At 49.5% G+C, this 16883-nt stretch overlaps 1 protein-coding gene across 1 annotated transcript; it reads left to right on the plus strand.

Moving 5' to 3' along the window:
- The first annotated feature begins 3018 nt into the window (after positions 1-3018).
- LOC119248656 (carcinoembryonic antigen-related cell adhesion molecule 19-like) lies at positions 3019-16883 on the plus strand. The gene is made up of 8 exons (XM_037515530.1): positions 3019-3073; positions 3680-4048; positions 12513-12669; positions 13837-13920; positions 14571-14617; positions 15559-15644; positions 15922-15975; positions 16712-16883. The coding sequence occupies exons 1-8, from the start codon at positions 3019-3021 to the stop codon at positions 16847-16849; spliced, it is 990 nt and encodes a 329-aa protein (XP_037371427.1). The 3' UTR covers positions 16850-16883.

Below are 16883 nucleotides of genomic sequence, written 5' to 3' on the forward strand. Positions count from 1 at the left end.
TTATGTAACTTAAGTTTTACTCCATAGGCTCAGAAAAAAAAGTCAAAGTCCAAAAAAATGTGGAGTGTTGCTGGCAGAAAAATTTCCAGTTGTCATCCTGCAAACCTACGACTTTAGAAATAGGAAGGAAAAGTTTTATTAATCACAAGAGTTGCATGACCTTGTTTATCACCTTAGGGTTTTCAGTGTTGAAGACTTTTTATTAGAAGTCCATCCTGGGGTATTCTGTACAGCAACTGAAAGAATAAAAATAACAGTTAACTTTTAAGCAAAAGGAGTCATCTCTTGTTAGCCACCAAGCAGGCACTCCTTGGGTTTCCTGGAATAGAACCTGAAAAAAAAAGCAAAATCAAAATATCAGTAATTAACTTTCAATTAAAAGGAGTCATCTCCTTACTTCTGTTAGCCACTCTGGGACAGAAGCTGAAAGAGCAGATTCAACATCTAAGCACAGATTACACCTCCCCCACACTAGGGAGGGACAACAACAACACAGGTATGAAAACCTGGTACAGTTACATGATGCACCCTAAAGAGTGCTTTCCACAACAGACCTTCCTCAGTAGGAAGCAGAAACTTAGAATCTTGTCTTACACCAGCAATTGAACAAATCCAGTATTCAAAAATGGCAAACATGCCCAAAACAAATTGTGTAGACAAAATTCACAGTAGCAAATCCTTTCAGACTCAGACAAAATCTTGTTAATTTTTCTGATCCAGACTTTGCAAAAATTCAAGTTATCTCCAAGAATCCATCAAGGATACCAGCGATTACCAGTTACTGCTTAAGGCTACTCTTTCCTTAACACCCAGGCATACATTTGCTAATTAAAAACACCACCACTCCACAGTTGGCTTGCAAAACCGGTCAGACACAGGGCAGGAAGTAGTCAAAGACAAAGCAACATACCACTGAAGAACCATTATTGCCTTTAGAAATGCTAATGAGACAGCAGAGATTACAAAAAGAAAGAGAAAAAAAAAAAGTTCCAAGTGGCCTCAGACGCCATCTTTGATCTGGCCACATGGTCCAATGTACTGCCTAATCTTTTGAGTAAAACTGGCACAGAACAATTTCCACAAAATCAAAATCTCTTAGCAAGTCACTACAAACAAATTACATACAGACACACAGATCTTCACAAAGCCCAAGCCAGTTTTTCAACAGCAAATCGACATATGAAACAAACACACCGGAGAAACCAAAAATCACATTTGCGCTTATGGTAGCCAGTGCCATAGGGAAGCCCAATTTCCCCATGGGGCTGACTAACCACGGATGGCTCTGTCCTAAATCACGTTGGACGCCAAATCTGTTATAGAGCAACCCCGATATTAAACGGGTTCCTGGCTGTGGGTCCTCACCCGCGCGCTTTAAAGGGACTTATGAATGCTCTACTACAGACACACGCAATAGGGTTAATAAAAGGTTTATTTACAAGAGAAAAAGAAATAAGGAAAATGTACAACTCAGGGAGAAAATAGGGAAATAAAGTCTTTAATGCGTCCTACCCGATCCGACGACCTGGAAACCCCAAAGTCACTCTCAGAGCTAGACGGACGCCGCAAGCTGGCCGAGGGCCCCAAAATGGAGAGAGCCCCCAAAGCCCACGTGTCTGCCTTTTGTATCCACCTGGCTGCTTAACCCCACCCTCAGGTCCCAGCCACCTTCCCTTTGGTGGTGATGGGATTTGGAGTTCCCAGTGTCTTTGGCTTTGACCTGGGGTGGGGGTGGAGTCCACAAAGCCTGTATGGAATTTGCTTTGGGACTGCCTTTTCCCCCTAACACTCTCAGCCCTGATGACCCCTCCTCCAGGAAGCCCTCCCTGTCCTTCAGCATCTCTCAGCCCCTGAAGGAACTAGCCCTCCATCTTAGTTCTGATCACTCTGGGTCATCATTGTCTGCGGATAGGTCTGCCCTCCCACCCCAAATTTGTGAGCTCCAGTTTGGACTGAGGGCAGGGCAGAAACTGTCTCAATCATCGCTGTGTCACCAGCACCCAAAGAGTGTGTGTTGGAAATGATGACTAGATGAATGGAGGCTGCTTGTGGAAAACTATACTAAGAGCGCTAGCGTGAGCCAGATCAAATCCCATCCCTGCCTGCAGATAGACGTGCCTCTTTGTTTGCTCCTCGGTTTCTTCATTTGTGAAATGGGATCACTAACGCCTGTTGGATATGGCAGGACAGAGGGCATGGGGAGACCGCCTGCAGCAGCCTGCCTGATAGGGAAGGTGGACGGAAGCATTGGGGCCCAGGGGTGCTGAGGGACCCTGAGGGTCTCGACTTCTACTCAGGAAATGACTCAGGCGGGAGTCAGCACAGGTGAGCTGGAAATGAAGCGTAGCTGTAAGTGAGTGCGGGCAGGTTCAGAGGAGAACCCTCCCCTTTGGGCCTTAGGCTGCAGACATGAATGTTTGCTTAGTTTGGGGTGGGGGGGTGCGGCTCCCAGATGGGGTTTTGACAACTTTTGCTTAACAAAGGGGCAGGAATTTACAGCTTGGGATAAGGAGATTTGGCCAATTGTATTTATCAAAAGCACCTGCCCCCTAATCTCCTGTTAGATAAGATAGGAGAAGTTTGAAATAGCAACACCTGGTATGAGATAAACTAATAGGGTTTGAGGACTTTGTTCTGAAATGCACTAAAACCCTGCTCTACCTAAGGGGTGTGTGTGTTGCTTAACTAGAGGCAGGACAGTTGTAACACCTGCTCTCACCATTGATGGTCACCCTGAGTGGGAAGGAGAGACTGAAAGGGGTCAGGGGAGGAGTTCCGGGAAGCCCCAAAACATCCCCGGCACCCTGGAAAACTGGTTCAACCAGTGTCTGCGGTCCAACTCAGAGGCCACCTCCCTAGCTTGCGAAAAGGATGTTGGGGCCGGGCAGCCTCAGCCATGTCTGGGAGGCAGGCCTGGGATCCTCACGGAGCTGGCCAACTTTGAACAGCCCAGGCCTAGTCCTCTGGCCCCCTTGGTGGACGGCAGGTGGCCCCTAGGCACCTCCCCAGGATACCAAGATGGCGCTTCCCCAGGGAGGGCAGGGCTGCCTCTTAAAGAGATTCCCGCTCTCAGGTAAGAAGGAATCAGACTCCCAGGGCTGAGAAAAGAAGTGGGACTTGGCCCGGGGAACGAGGTTCCCACTTGGAAGAAAGTAAATATTTGCAGGGACAATAAATTATTTGAGTAAGGTTTGGGGGGGCAGATGGGGCTGGGAAAAAAGACAGCAGAATTATAAGCCCATCCTGATTTTATCTATGGCCCTTCCTAGAAAGCCAGGACCACGAGGGCAGGAGGTTCTTTGTATTGATTCCTGCTGTCTCCCCCAAGTCTAGAATTTTAGACATTGCATATATATAATTCGTAAGCCTGGAAGTAATGGTTATATGGTTGCATGGATAGCGGAATAAATGAATGAATGAATGAATGAATGAATGAATGAATGAATTTAGAAAGTTCAAGAACTAAGAAGCAGGTCACACAGCATCTCAGGGCAGAAAAAACTTCTGAGCCAAGCGGCAAACCTGTGACTGCCGACCCCAAGGCAGACACCACGAATCGACCCCAGCACCGGTTCCAATAAACACTGAGTCTTTGCCCCAGAGGTTCCCATGGGGAGGAGAATGCTGTGGTCGCTGTCAAACATCCCCCATCTCTGACCACTCCTGTCACTCCCCTCAGCCTCAATCCTGACTTTCTGGATCCTCCACGGCTCTGGGGAGGCCCTCCGCATCCAGAAGATTCCAGAGCACCCTCAAAAGAACCAAGACCTTCTCCTGTCTGTCCACGGCACCCCAGAAATCTTCCAGGTCTTCAACTGGTACCTGGGGGAGGAGGTCAGTGGCAGCACCATGCTGTTCTCCTACTTCCCGGAGCTGCAGCGACCCCAGAGGGAGGGCAGTGCCATGAAGCACCGTGACATCGTGGGCTTCCCCAATGGCTCTATGCTGCTGCGTCACGCTCAGCCCAACGACAGTGGCACCTACCAAGTCACTGTCACCATGAATCCTGACTGGACCATGAGGACCAAGACCCTAGTCCAGGTGGTCGGTGAGTGCCGGGCATAGTAGGGGAAAAGGGAAGACTTGATGTTGTACCTGAGCAGGCCACGTGCCAGCACTACCTCATCGGTTCTTCACATTCATCCATTCAATACATATGGGTTGAGGACCTACTGTGCATCAGTCCCTGAGATACCATTGAATCCCCACATGCATTAGCAAATAAAATACCTGCTAAATGTCCACCCGGTGCCACACACCGGGCCAGCCCCTGGAGATGTGCCATTTCATTTGCCTCTCACCTGCATTCATTAATGAATGTTTATTGAGCACCTACTATATGCCTGCCACTGTCACGTGCTGCTTCACAACAGGCATATGTGCTGAGAAATGAGTCTCCCAAAATGACTCCAGATATTGCCAAATGTCCCCGGGGGGCAAAGTTACCCTGGTTGAGGACCACTGCCCTCTACTTACTCATTTGTAGCTTAAAAAAAAACAAAGCAAAACAATTCCACTTGGCTGTAAGCCAAGTATAACTCAGCAGAGCTGGGTGGGAATTGTTGGGGGAAGGGATAACTTCTCCACCCTCTCACCCAGACTTGGTCATCCATCATCTATGTCCCCCAAGGACTCTGCTCACCCTCCTTACCTTTGTGATTTCCATCCTGTGTTTTAATCCATCAGTTTCCATACTTATCTCACTGGAATAGTAATTCTTCAAAATGAGACAGCCAGAGCACCCATCTTATGAACCAACATTTACCACAGAGTGTGAGATAAAACAAGTTCTCAGTTAGTGTTTGTTGAATAAATAAACAAATAAATGGAAATTTAAACAAAAGTCCCATGAAACAGGCACCATTGTTGGCGCCATTTTACAGGTGGGGAAACTGAGGCACAGAAAGTGGTAGAACTGGGATTTGATCCCATGAAGTCACAAGGCCAGTGTCTGGGAGCTTAACTGCTTCAGCAGAGAAGTAAAAGTGAAAGCAGAGTGTTGGGTGTTGACAGTGACCATGTAAATAGTAAATTAAGATGCCCTGTGAGATGTTGACATTAACAACAGTGATCATTAACGTTATTTAGAGCTTATTACATGCCAGTAGCTCATTCCATCCTCACAGCAGCTCTACGAGGTGGTTAACACTATTAGACATTTTATAGATGAGGAAACTGAGGCAAAGAGAGATTATGACTTGCCTAATGAAAAAAAAAATAATCAGCATGATGTATCTGGGATAGGAGATCATCAGGGAGGCCTCCCTGGAGAAACAACATGTGAGCAGGGCAGGGATGCAGAGAGCTCTGTGGATTTCTAGATGACAGAGTTCCCGGCAGGAGCAGTGAGTAGAGGGGAGAAGAGTTTTGGGAGCTGTTCAGGTGGAGGGCTCATCTATGGCAGGAAGCTGTAGGGCTTATGAGTTGAGCTGGCAGGAGGTCAACATGACTGAGACAGGGGAGCAAGGAGGGCACCCTAGGCGGCCAGCACCTCAGGATCCTTTTAAGTCAAGGCTCATCTCTCCAATTATTCAACAGAGGAAGGTGGGGGGAGAGCATCTTGTGGAACTCCAGGGTGTGCCCCTGGATGTCAGCTCCCAGAAATCTGGGATCACAACTGTGTCCTCAGAGTATAGAACTGTTGAATGAATGCATGAGTGAAGGGTGCACGCATGCACAAATGTGTGGGTGGGGATCCCAGCAGAGAAGGTGGGAAAAGGAAGGGTTGTCTAGAAGGCCATGTGCTGTCTCCTCCTCCAGGGGGAGCCATCTCTGCGCTCCTCTTGGCTCCTGAGCACCCTCTCTCCATGGGAAGGGAGTCCCACCACCACATAACCAGGGTATCAGCCCGGGCTTCTTTGCATATTCTGAGTTTCCTCTCCCCAAATGCAGCAATAAGAAGAAAGGGAGCTGGAGAGAGACAGACAGGGACCAAGAGAGAATCTGTATAGCCCTGCCTGGCCTGTGGTTTGCTTTCCCTTGTGACAAGTGTCCACCCTGTGGCCAAGGACATGGGATCAAGTAGAACAAGATGGTGAGCTAGGAGCCTGGGGATCAAGACCCAAAAAGTCGTGGTCGTTTACAGCTGAAGTCTCTCGTCCCATTACTCTAGGCATGGGGATTTGGGACCCCCAAGCAGCCCTGCTTGGGTTCCTCAAAGCCTTCTGAGACCTCTGACACCCAACGTAGTTACCCAGGGAGCCCAACTCCTCATGGTCAGAACAATTCACACATGTTTATCCTCTGCATCCTCCCAGTCATGGCATGATGATGCCCATCTGACAGGTAGAGAAACTGAGGCACAGTTTAGGTAACTTGTCCCAGTCTCCTAGCTCAGGAGCAGCAGATGCGAGACTTGAACTCAGGCTGCTCGGCTCTTGGACCCACACTCTTAACAGTGACTTTCTTGCACATCATCATTAACAGCCATCATTGAGGACAACTGAATGATGTCATGGGTTTAGTGCTGGTGAGCCTGCATCCATGACTGTGAAATGGGGGGACAGCAGCACCCCCACCTCAGGATGGCTGTGAGGACTGACTTGGCAAACCCCTGAGAGTGTGGCTTATGAAACCATGAACATCACCAAAGACCAACCAAATGAGAAAAGTAAAATGGTTTATTCAGAGCTGGCCATAACAAGGGGGTTGGCCACCACCACTTGTGTTTTGCCAGAGAATCGAGAGCACAGGGGCAAAAGAGCACGGAATCATCACAGTGAAGAAAGGGAAGGCTTTGGGTGTGCCTGATTGATGCTGTGGACTTGCGGGCGCTGCAGAAGCTTCTAGAAATGGGCCATCCTATGTGATTGATTGGGGTGCATAGTTGTTTTCATTTGATTGGCCCTAAGTTAGAAGTAGGGACAAATATTAGGAAAGTTGTCAGTTATTAAGCAAGCCCTGGCCATTTGAGGCCGATTGTTACAGAAGTCATTGTTTTGCTTCCTGGCTTGTCACCATAGAGTTAGCAGCTGCTCTAAAGCAGCCTGGCTTCCTGGAATGTTTTTAAGAGGTTGGTTGCCTCGGCAGTTGGCTGCAAGTTGTGTGTCAGCGTTCTATTTTTATACACGGTTCTGGTCACTGTCCATTTGTGTAATGGTCCCTCAAAGTGCTTTGCAGATGTGCTTGAATCTAATCAAAGATTGGTGTGGATAAACCTGGTCCTCGGATGACAACCCAAATGATTCTTATTTTTTTTTAAAGATTTGTTTATTTATGCATACAAGAGCTGGGGTACAGGCCAGAGGTGTGGGGGGTGAGAGGATTCACCAGAGACAGAGCGGGGAACAGAACAGGCAGATTGACCGAAGTACGCTGCTGAGGGGAGCAGTGGGCGAGTCAGGAAAGGTCTGCTGCGCCATGTGGGTAGCTCCCTGGCCTGGCAGGGGGATCGAACTCGTGCTGCAGAGGCTGCAGAAGCTTCATAGGTTGCGTCTTAACCCCTTTCACCACCAGGGACGCCCCTAAATGATTCTTTATAGTAGATGATCACAGAGGTCCGCGATGAGAACATCCAAAGTGAAAGAAATCAATCTTGGAAGAAAAAAGCAATATGTGGGCAAGATTGGGGTGAAAGGAAGGAAATCAGAGTACAAACCAAGGTAATAGCTGCCACTGTCAGCCTCCCCATGGGTCTGTCCCCCACGTCTCTTCCAAGTGTCTCCACATGTCTCCTTCCATGGCCCCCTCTGGCGCAAGAAGCAAGCGTGACTTCCTCACGTCACCTCCACATGTCTCCTCCAGGTCTTCTCCTCCAAGCCCACTTCACCAAGTCCTCCTTTCACTGCTTGGCTCCACTCTTCATTAGATGGGCCAGGGAACATGGAATTTACCCCCTTTATGGAAATTACACCCTGGAACAATATCACGGAGGGGCATGTGGGATGGGAGCTTCTACTGCAAAAAATCTTGAAAAACAGGAGAAGTCGCAGACTCCCTCTTTACAAACTCACGGTCTATAATACTAAGCAAGAAAAAAAAAACAGTTATAAAAAAAGGACACTTCATCATGTGATTCAAGCAGTCTTCTTGCAGCAGCAACAGAAACTGGCTGATTTGTTCCGGCTGGCTTAAGCAGAAAAGGAATTGATTAAAGGAGGCTGAGCAGCACAAGGCCCTCAGGGCAGCTGGGAGCCTGGCTTGGGAGGCGCTGTATGCTGAATCACACCCCCTCAAAAAAGATGTGTTGAGTCCTAATTCTCAGGGCCTCTGAGTGTGACCTTATTTGGAAATAGGGCCTTTAGAGATATAATGGAGGCAAAATGAGGTCATAGGGGTGAGTCCTAATCTAACATGCCTCGCGTCCTTATAAAATGAGGAAATGTGGACACAGACATATGCAAAAAAACCCACGTGAAGGGGAAGGCAGAGATGGGGGATGATCCTACAAGCCAAGGAACACCAGAGATGGCAGCGAAGCCCCAGAAGCTAGGGGAGAGACACAGAACAGATTCTCCCTCTCAACCCTCAGAGGCTCCAACCCTACCCACACCTTGATCTTGGACTTGGGGGCCTCCAGGACTGTGAGACTTTTCATTTATGCTGTGTAAGCCACTTCGTGTGTGGCCCTTAGTTATGGCAACCCCAACACAGAGGGGACAGCGTCAGAACCGGCCGTCCCCAGGAAGACATGTTGCAGAGATTACAACTGCGTATCCGCAAGGCACTTCATTTGCCCAGCATCAGAGGCCGGCCATCGGAGTCTCATCATCATCCCTTTCTCCCCCTTCCTTGCAAGGAGAACCCCGAACTTCAGCTGGGCAGAAACCTGCCCAAAGCAGAGACATCTCCCAGCCCTAGTCAAACGTGCCTTAAAGCGTTGTGTTGAAAATGTCGACGTTGGGCCTCCTTGGTGGCGCAAGGGGTTAAGCACCGCACTATGAAGCTGTCCGCAGCTTCTGCAGCACAAGTTCGATCCCCAGCCAGGGAGCTACCCACATGGCACAGCAGACCTCTCCTGACTCGCCCGCTGCTCCCCTCGGCAGTGTATTTCAGTAGATCTGCCTGTTCTGTTCCCCACTCTGTCTCTGGTGGATCCTCTCAACCCCCGTACCTCTGGCCCGTGCCCCAGCTCTTGTATGCATGGATGAATAAATCTTTTTTTTTTTTTTTTTTAAAGAAAATGTCCACATTGAAACCCTGGGAATTTCTCATACAAAATGCTCTTGAGGAACGGAGAGTCAGATGCTATTTCCACGAGGCAGCAGTGGGCCCGGCCCAGGAGCAGCCCTCTCCCCATAAGGAGAGTTCCCAGGTGACCTTTTCTCCGCCAGGCTGGCTGCCTGTGTTAATTAACCCACTTAATCCACACAGCAACCCTGGAAGGAGGTGCTGTTTTCTTTCATTTGACAAGAGGAAACGGCGTTCAGAGAATCCCAGCGTTTACCTGTGGCGATCAGGATTCAAACACGCTTCCAGACAGCCTCATCTGTCAGCTTTGCATGCTAGTTAATGCATGACTGTGACGCTGTTGGAGAAAATATCTGCAAAATGAAATAACTGTGATCACAGTAATAGTGACACCTAATGAAAATGATTGTACACCTACTGTGTGCGAGCACTTGTTAGGGGTTTCATGTCCTCCCCTGACCCAAAGAGGAAGGAGCTGTTACCAGCCTATTTGACAGATAGTGAGCCTCACTTCTGTGAACCTCAGGACTTCATTCATAAAGCAGGACAATGACACCCACACACCCACCCCCCCCAGGCCTAGTCTGTCACCATCCACTCCACCCAAGCTTCTCACACTTGGTATTTCCTGGAAGCAGTCATTTTTTTTTTTTTCATTGTAAAATGTTTCTGAACAATGAAACTAAATGAATGCACTCATTTGTTGAACCAATATTGATGGCGTGGCCACGGTGCCCGAAACCTGGGGCTGTGTGCCACAGCCCGCAGAGGGCAACAAAATGAAATAGTGGTGGCGGCGAGTTAAAGAAAACACAACTCCAACTGACTTAAATAACACATGAATGATTCACTCCTGTAACTAAAAAACAAAACAAAAAAAAAGCTCTGACAGTAGGTGGGACACAGACACTGATCCTACGAGATCCTACGAGATCCTACCAGACTCTGGTTTTGTTTCTGAGATTCTCATTGCAGCCCTTTTTCCATGGGCTGACTTCACTCTCCACTTGCTGCCTACAGGGAACTAAGATGATCCCAGCGCCCACACACCTCACTCATGTGCAGCTTCTAGAATAAACGGGATCTTTTTCCCTAACTCTGAAATATAGACCTTTACTTCACTCTGATTGGACCAGCTTGAACTGATGAGAGGAAAGATAGCTCTGGTTGGCTTCCTTTTGGATTGTCACCATCCTGAGCCCATCACCATGGCAGGAGATGGGCTTATGCAGTTTGAATATGCTAATAAAGTCCCATCCAGAGCTGGGGGTGAGATCTATCCCTCCCTAAGCCCTGGATGCCCAACAATAGCCAAGTCCTGGAAGATGCTGGAGAGGTACCCATAAGTCCTCTGCACCAACATAAATCAGCTCATAATGTAAGTAAATCGTCTATGAAAGAAGAATTTATCAGAAGTTTCCATGGCCTTGGTTTCTCAAAGAAGGCTTTTTGGAAAGAACTAGGAATGGGGAAATGAGCAGGAATTACTGTGTATGAGAAAGAATTCGCCAGACAGAGGGAAGAGTCTGGGCAAAGGCAAGACAGCCCAGAGAGTGAGGCAAGGGCTTGTGGGTAATGAGCTTGTGTGTGTGTGAATGAGCAGCGGAGACCAGATCTGGAGAGAAGTGGTTGTAAATGTTGTTAGAAGGTTGGGGAGGCACTGGGGGAGAAGGAGGGAGGTGAGCAAGACAGGGTCTCTAGTCAGCCAACATGGCCTTGAACTTTCTCTCCCTCTTGAGTCACTCAGAGAAGCCAGTGAATTTCCACCCTGCTGTTGTGGGGATTCAGTAAGGTAGAAAGTTGCTGGTGCAGTCAGGAAAAGAAACTTCTACCTCTGCCCAAATGCACCTGCTCTGGACCTCAGTTTGCACACTTGCAAAGCGAGTCTAACGCAGCTACCTCCCTGGGCTGTGCAGACAGTGACTCAATGTGCCAAAATAGTAGACAGGTCTGGTTTGGGGCTACCCCGCTTCCAGTAATTAGGCTAATTTTTAAATGAATTATGATTATTCTGTTTGGTTTGTTTTGTTTTCACATTTTAAAAGGACAGGTTTGTTAAGTAAAGGAGAAAGAGAGGCACCTGCATGGTCACAGGCCAGCCGGAGAGCTGTGATCGTGGTTATTTTTGCTGTTTTTTGTTGTTGTTGTTGTTTTTTATTTTTATTTTTTTATTTATGCATACAAGAACTGGGGTACAGGTCAGAGGTGTGGGGGGTGAGAGGATTCACCAGAGACAGAGTGGGGAACAGAACAGGCAGGTTGACTGATATGCACTGCTGAGGGGGGCAGCAGGGAGACAGGAGAGGTCTGCTGCGCCATGTGGGTCAGCTCCTTGGCTGGGATTCAAACTCATGCTGCAGTGGCTGCTGATTGTTTCATTGTGCTGAGACTTAACCCCTTGCGCCACCAGGCCCCGTTTGTGGTTATGTTGAACAAGCTAACTTTTAGGGGAATGGATGGCATAGACAAAGGTCGACCTAAAATATTTATTAATTTGATTACACAGATATATACAAAGTGACCCTCCAATCCATTTGGAAATAACAGTTTGTCTCTACTCTACCCTTCGGAGGTCCCAGACCCGGGCATCTCCCTTGGAAGTCACACAGAGCGGTCATTAGGAGTTAAAGTGACCAGCATGTGACCCCAGCATTGCTCTTACAGTGAGCCCTTAGATCAATTGACCTCTGGTTGCCTCTGTGTCCTCATCTGTGAAAATGGCACAGAACTCACTTTGATGGATAATGGAGAGAATTGTATGTGTGTGCATGCCCGTGTCCATGCTAGAAACTCATCCAGTCTTCCTACTCCCCATTTCACAGAATGGAAATCCGAAACACAGAGAGGTTGAGAACGTCACAGAGCCTGTAGGGACCAGGGCTTGAACCCCAGCATTCTGACCTCCAAGTCTACAAACTTAGCTACTAGAAGCACTGGGATACAGCAGGTATCCAGCTTGAGATTAAAGACAGGAGGTTCTAGGGGCTAGCATGTGGAATTTGAAAATCCTGTTAGTTAAGGCCCCTAAGCCCCCCTACAAAACACATCATTCTTTCACTGGAAGGGTGGGGTATCAACTGAGGAGAGAAAAAACAAGCTGGCAGGTGAGGGGAGTGTGTCAGGAAGTAGATTTGGGATGTATTACAAATGGCAGAAAATTCTAGGGAAGCAGGGGTTTTGAAGCAGGGAGAGCCGAGGAGATCCATCCCAGACATGTTGAGTTTTAGTTACAGAAGAGTCTGACGGTGGGCTACTCAGATCTGAGAAGCGGAAGGAATCTCTCCGGGCTGGGAAGAGGAAATTGCATTCTGGGGTTCAACGGTTAGCCCCTGGTGGAGAGACCCGCCTGAAACATCACACAGTCCCTGCTCTCCGTCTCTCAGACCCCCGGGTAAAGGATAAGGAGTCACCCATTGGACGCCTGCCGGAGAACATTGGGATCGTGGCTGCCATTGTCATCGGAGCGCTTGCTGCCGGGTCCCTCGTCGGCGGCATGGCCTACTTCTTGGTGACACGAGGCTGCAGGGGCCAGAATCACAGGTATGGGGACCCCCAAGTCTCTCTTCCCCCATTCAGGTCCATGTATTGATTCTTCCATGATTCCCATCACTCATGTCAAAAACAGTCTCATCAAGGGCCTTCCCCTGTTGGCACAGGCGGTTGAGCACAGCGCTGTGAAGCTGTCCGCAGTCTCTGCAGCGCTGGTTCGATCCCGGCCGGCGAGGGTCCCACATGGCACAGCAGACCTCTCCTGTCTCACCCGCTGCTCCCCTCAGCAGTGTATTTCTTCAGTCTGCCTGTTCTGTTCCCCACTCTGTCTCTGTGAATGCTCTCACCATCCCACGCATCTGGCCTGTACCCCAGTTCTTGTATAAAATAAATAAATAAATCTTAAAAACAAACAAACAAAAAAAAAAACCACAGTCTCATTAAGACTTGGAAACCCTGAGGTGAAATGTTCTTCCTTGCCTGTGTTGGACAGAATTCTGCATTGCAAGGAACAGAAGCCCTACCCTTAAACTGGCCTACCAGCAATTAGGAAGTTTCTTTGTTCCATTTTGTCAAGAAACACTTGTGTTCACCTCTTAACCCTGCTTTTTTCTGTGGTGGCTTTGCTCCCAGGCACGCCTTCCCCTCGTGATATGGGTAATAGTTCCCCATGACACCAGGCTTGTATTCCAGCAGCTCAGCCGCCCCAGAGGGAAGACTGTACCATGTTCCTGATGGTTCCAAAAAAGGCCCCAAGGCTGCCTCTCACTGACCTGCCTCTCACAGGCTTATTCTCACATAAGCCTGTCTCTGTGGCCACGTGCTGGAATGCTCTGGTTACCAAGGCTACATCCCTCATTGTGGACACAAGGCCAGCTCAATCTCCACTCCCACTTTACCTCTCTGACCTCACCTCTTCCCACCCGCCCCACCAACTCTGCCTCAACCTTGTTCCTTGATTATTCCTGTCCTGCCACAGGGCCTTTGCACAGGCTGCTTGGAACATTTTTCCTAGGATTTCTGCACAATGGGTCCTCTCAGCTGCTTCAGGCCTCTCTTCAAGTGTTATTTCAAGGAGGCTCCCCAGACCATCCTACTCAAAATTTCACACACCTTTCATCGTCTACCCCTTTCCATCTATAGTTTCTTTCATTGCACTTTTCTCTCCCTGACGTTCTACTGTTGATGGCTTATTCCAATTCTCTCTCTCCCCTCTAGAGTGTCTGCTCCAGGAGGCCAGAAGTCTATGTCTGTGTTGTTCCCAGCTGTGTCCCCCGTGCCTTCAACTGTGTCCAGCCCATGGTCGGTGTTCGGGAAACAGTTTGTCTAGTGAATGAACAAGTGTGCCATTGTGGTGTCAAGTGAACTTTTTTTTTTTTTTTAAGATTTATTTATTTACGCATACAAGAGCTGGGGTACAGGCCAGAGATGCGGGGGGTGAGAGGATCCACCAGAGACAGAGTGGGAAACAGAACAAGCAGACTGACCAAAATACACTGCTGAGGGGAGCAGCGGGCGAGCCAGGAGAGGTCTGCCATGCTATGTGGGTAGCTCCCTGGCCGGGATTTGAACTCATGCTGCAGAGGCTGCAGTTTGCTTCATAGTGCGGTGCTTAACCCCTTGCACCACAAGGGAGGCCCTCAAGTGAACTTTTTAAATGAGGGTGTTTGAAAGAGTCAATTTAAAGAAAAACATGAAGGAAATCATGGAACAGGTAGATGGAACAGAATCGTTTAGATGGTAAATGTCATTAGGGAAAGGTTTGTTGGTGTAAAGTGGCTGTGTGACTGAAGATTAGGGCAAAAGCAGCAGTAGGGAAAGGTCTCCCCTTGGCTCACTCTGAAGCGGGGACCATCAATCTCTGGGGTCTGGGGGGTTTTCCAGGTTCTGTGGGTCTCTGCACTCACCTGAAGGTGAACATTCCTAATGGCAGTTTGTCCATGTGTCCCCAGGACAATGGCTGCTGCGAAACCGGAGCTGGGCCCCAGTCATAATGCCGGTAAGCCAGAGACCCCTTCTGTCACCCCACCCTCCTCGATGCTCCCTCCAGCCAAAATCCTCACATGCTCCCCTACTCACTTGCACCCCAGATCTCTCTGGGCCTCCCTAAACTCAGCTTTGCAGATTCTGCACACATCACCTCTCACTCCGAACCTGTTTTTCCTCTTCTTCTTGGTGGCTGGCACTCCCCACACATTCACCTGCCCACACCTGAGCCTCCCATCCACCTCCAGGCCATTATCCACCCAGGGTCTGTCTCCCAGATTCCCACGCCTGGTTCCTTGTTGTCTCCCAGCCTCCAGGCTCACCCCCACCCTCATCTCTGGGCAGGTCCTTCAAGAACTCTGACCCTGTTTCTCCTCTGCTCAAAGTCCTTCCATGCCTCCCTGGGGACAAAATTCAGGTACATTAACCTGACGCTCAGGGCCCCCCACAAACTGTTCCCCACTGTCTTTCCTGGCTTTGTTTCTCACATCCCCATACTCAAAAAATATATACATGTAGAGATAGACATATAGAGAGTTATCAAATCCATACAGACCAGTCATACTATATAGTTCCTCACATGGCGGGGAGGCTCTCACCACCAGCCCTTATATCCACCCTCCTCTGCCTCTGCATAGCTCTAATTTCTCTTTCCCATTTCAAGTGTCCCCTCCTCCAGGAAGCCCTCCCTGACCACCTTCCACCAACCCTCAGGGCTCCCCCACTCCAGCCCTGCCCACTCTGGGTCATCCCTGTCTGTCTCCCCCACTGAGCTATGAGCCTTGAGGGAAGGTCCAGGGCTGCCTGTCAACACTGTGTCCCCAGCATAGCTCTCACCCAAGAAGGAAGAGGGATTTGCACAGATGTTAGTTGAATGAATGACTATAGGCAGCAGCCAGAGCAGGCCTGTGACCTACCTGTCAGCCAGTTCCCTCTCTTTGTCCTCTGCTTCAGATGATGACACTGTCTATGAAGTGATGCCGTCTCCAGTCCTCCTAGTGTCCCCCTTCAGTGACATGGGGGCCATGAACACTGCTGTGGTGAGTTCCCATCCCTGTCCCCTTGCTGGTACTTCTCCTCCAAGCTGGCTCTGGTACCCTGGGGTGCCTTGTCACACAGTTTGGGAACTGAAATACTCTCTCTGTGATGTTCCCTATTTATAAAACCACAAGGGGAAGACTCTGGAAGGAAACAGCACAACAGGAGAGCATTTGTCTCTGGAAGGGGTCACTCAAACCTAGATCCATCCTCACACGGGTCAAAGGTTGGAGGTATAAGGGTGCTGGGCACTGGCTCATCTGCGTTCTCCCCTTGTAGCCCCCACCCCTGCCATTGCCCCTGCAGCTGGAGCCACAGAACCAGCACTACCAGGTACGGAGCAGGGAGGCAGGAGAGGGTGCTGGGGACCCCAAGGAGCCTGGGTGGAAGGGGTCATGAGGGCCAGCTTGATAGAAGGAAACTGTCCGCACCAGTCCCCCCACCCCTGAGTCTCGAGGCTCTAGCTCCCTAGGAGGCCCATTACAGCCTCACTGAGAGACCCTGGGCAAGTCCTTTCCCTCTCGGCCTTGCAGTTTCCTCCTCTGCGAAGGGGCCCAAAGCTGTGAATTTGCACAGGAGGAAATGAAGGCCAGAGAGGGGCAGAGTCTTGCCCAGAGTCACACAGCATCTGTGTGAGCCAGGACAATCCTGGGCTTGGGTCTCCGTCCCTCTCTGGCCCTCGATCTCTGTCTCCTGCTCTGTCTCTGTGTCTCTGTCTTCATTTCTCTGCCTGTCTCTCTACCTTTCTTGGAGTCGAGAGAGAGAGAGAGAGAGAGAGAGTGAGAGGGAGATTGTCACATATCTTTGTTTCTCTGTCTCGTTCTCTCTTCCCATCTGTGTCTCTGCCTCTCTGGGCACTTCATGTCTGTCCCTGTGTCCACCTTTTTTTCTGGCTCTTCCAGTATTTCCGTCTCTGGGTCTCTCTTCCCATCTCAGCCTTCCATTCTCTCACTGTGTGGTTCCCTCCTTGTCTCTCCTGCTCTGTCCATCTCTGTATCCCCACACCTCTACCCTCTGCCCCCAACTCTAACCCCCCATGACAATTCCTCTCTCTCTTCTCCCCTCCAAGGACCTACTAAACCCTGACCCTGCCCCTTACTGCCAGCTGGTCCCAACCCCCGAAGGATTTCCAGAGCCTCCGACTTCCCAGGGGACCACGAGCCTGCAGAGAAACAACACCAGAGCCCCAGAAGGACTGGGCCTGTAGAGCTGTGAGACAGACAAGGTGGACTTGGTGGACA

Source organism: Talpa occidentalis, unplaced genomic scaffold, assembly GCF_014898055.3.
Source record: "Talpa occidentalis isolate TD23 unplaced genomic scaffold, MPIMG_talOcc4v2.1 talOcc4.17, whole genome shotgun sequence".
In the NCBI taxonomy this organism is placed as follows: Eukaryota; Metazoa; Chordata; class Mammalia; order Eulipotyphla; family Talpidae; genus Talpa; species Talpa occidentalis.

Bases quoted from the DNA above. Each gene is read 5' to 3' on its own strand.
- LOC119248656 (XM_037515530.1), top strand. From the start codon at position 3,019: ATGGCGCTTCCCCAGGGAGGGCAGGGCTGCCTCTTAAAGAGATTCCCG. The intron at 14,618-15,558 runs GTAAGCCAGAGA...CCTCTGCTTCAG, and splicing joins GGGCCCCAGTCATAATGCCG to ATGATGACACTGTCTATGAA. The intron at 15,976-16,711 runs GTACGGAGCAGG...CTCCCCTCCAAG, and splicing joins CACAGAACCAGCACTACCAG to GACCTACTAAACCCTGACCC.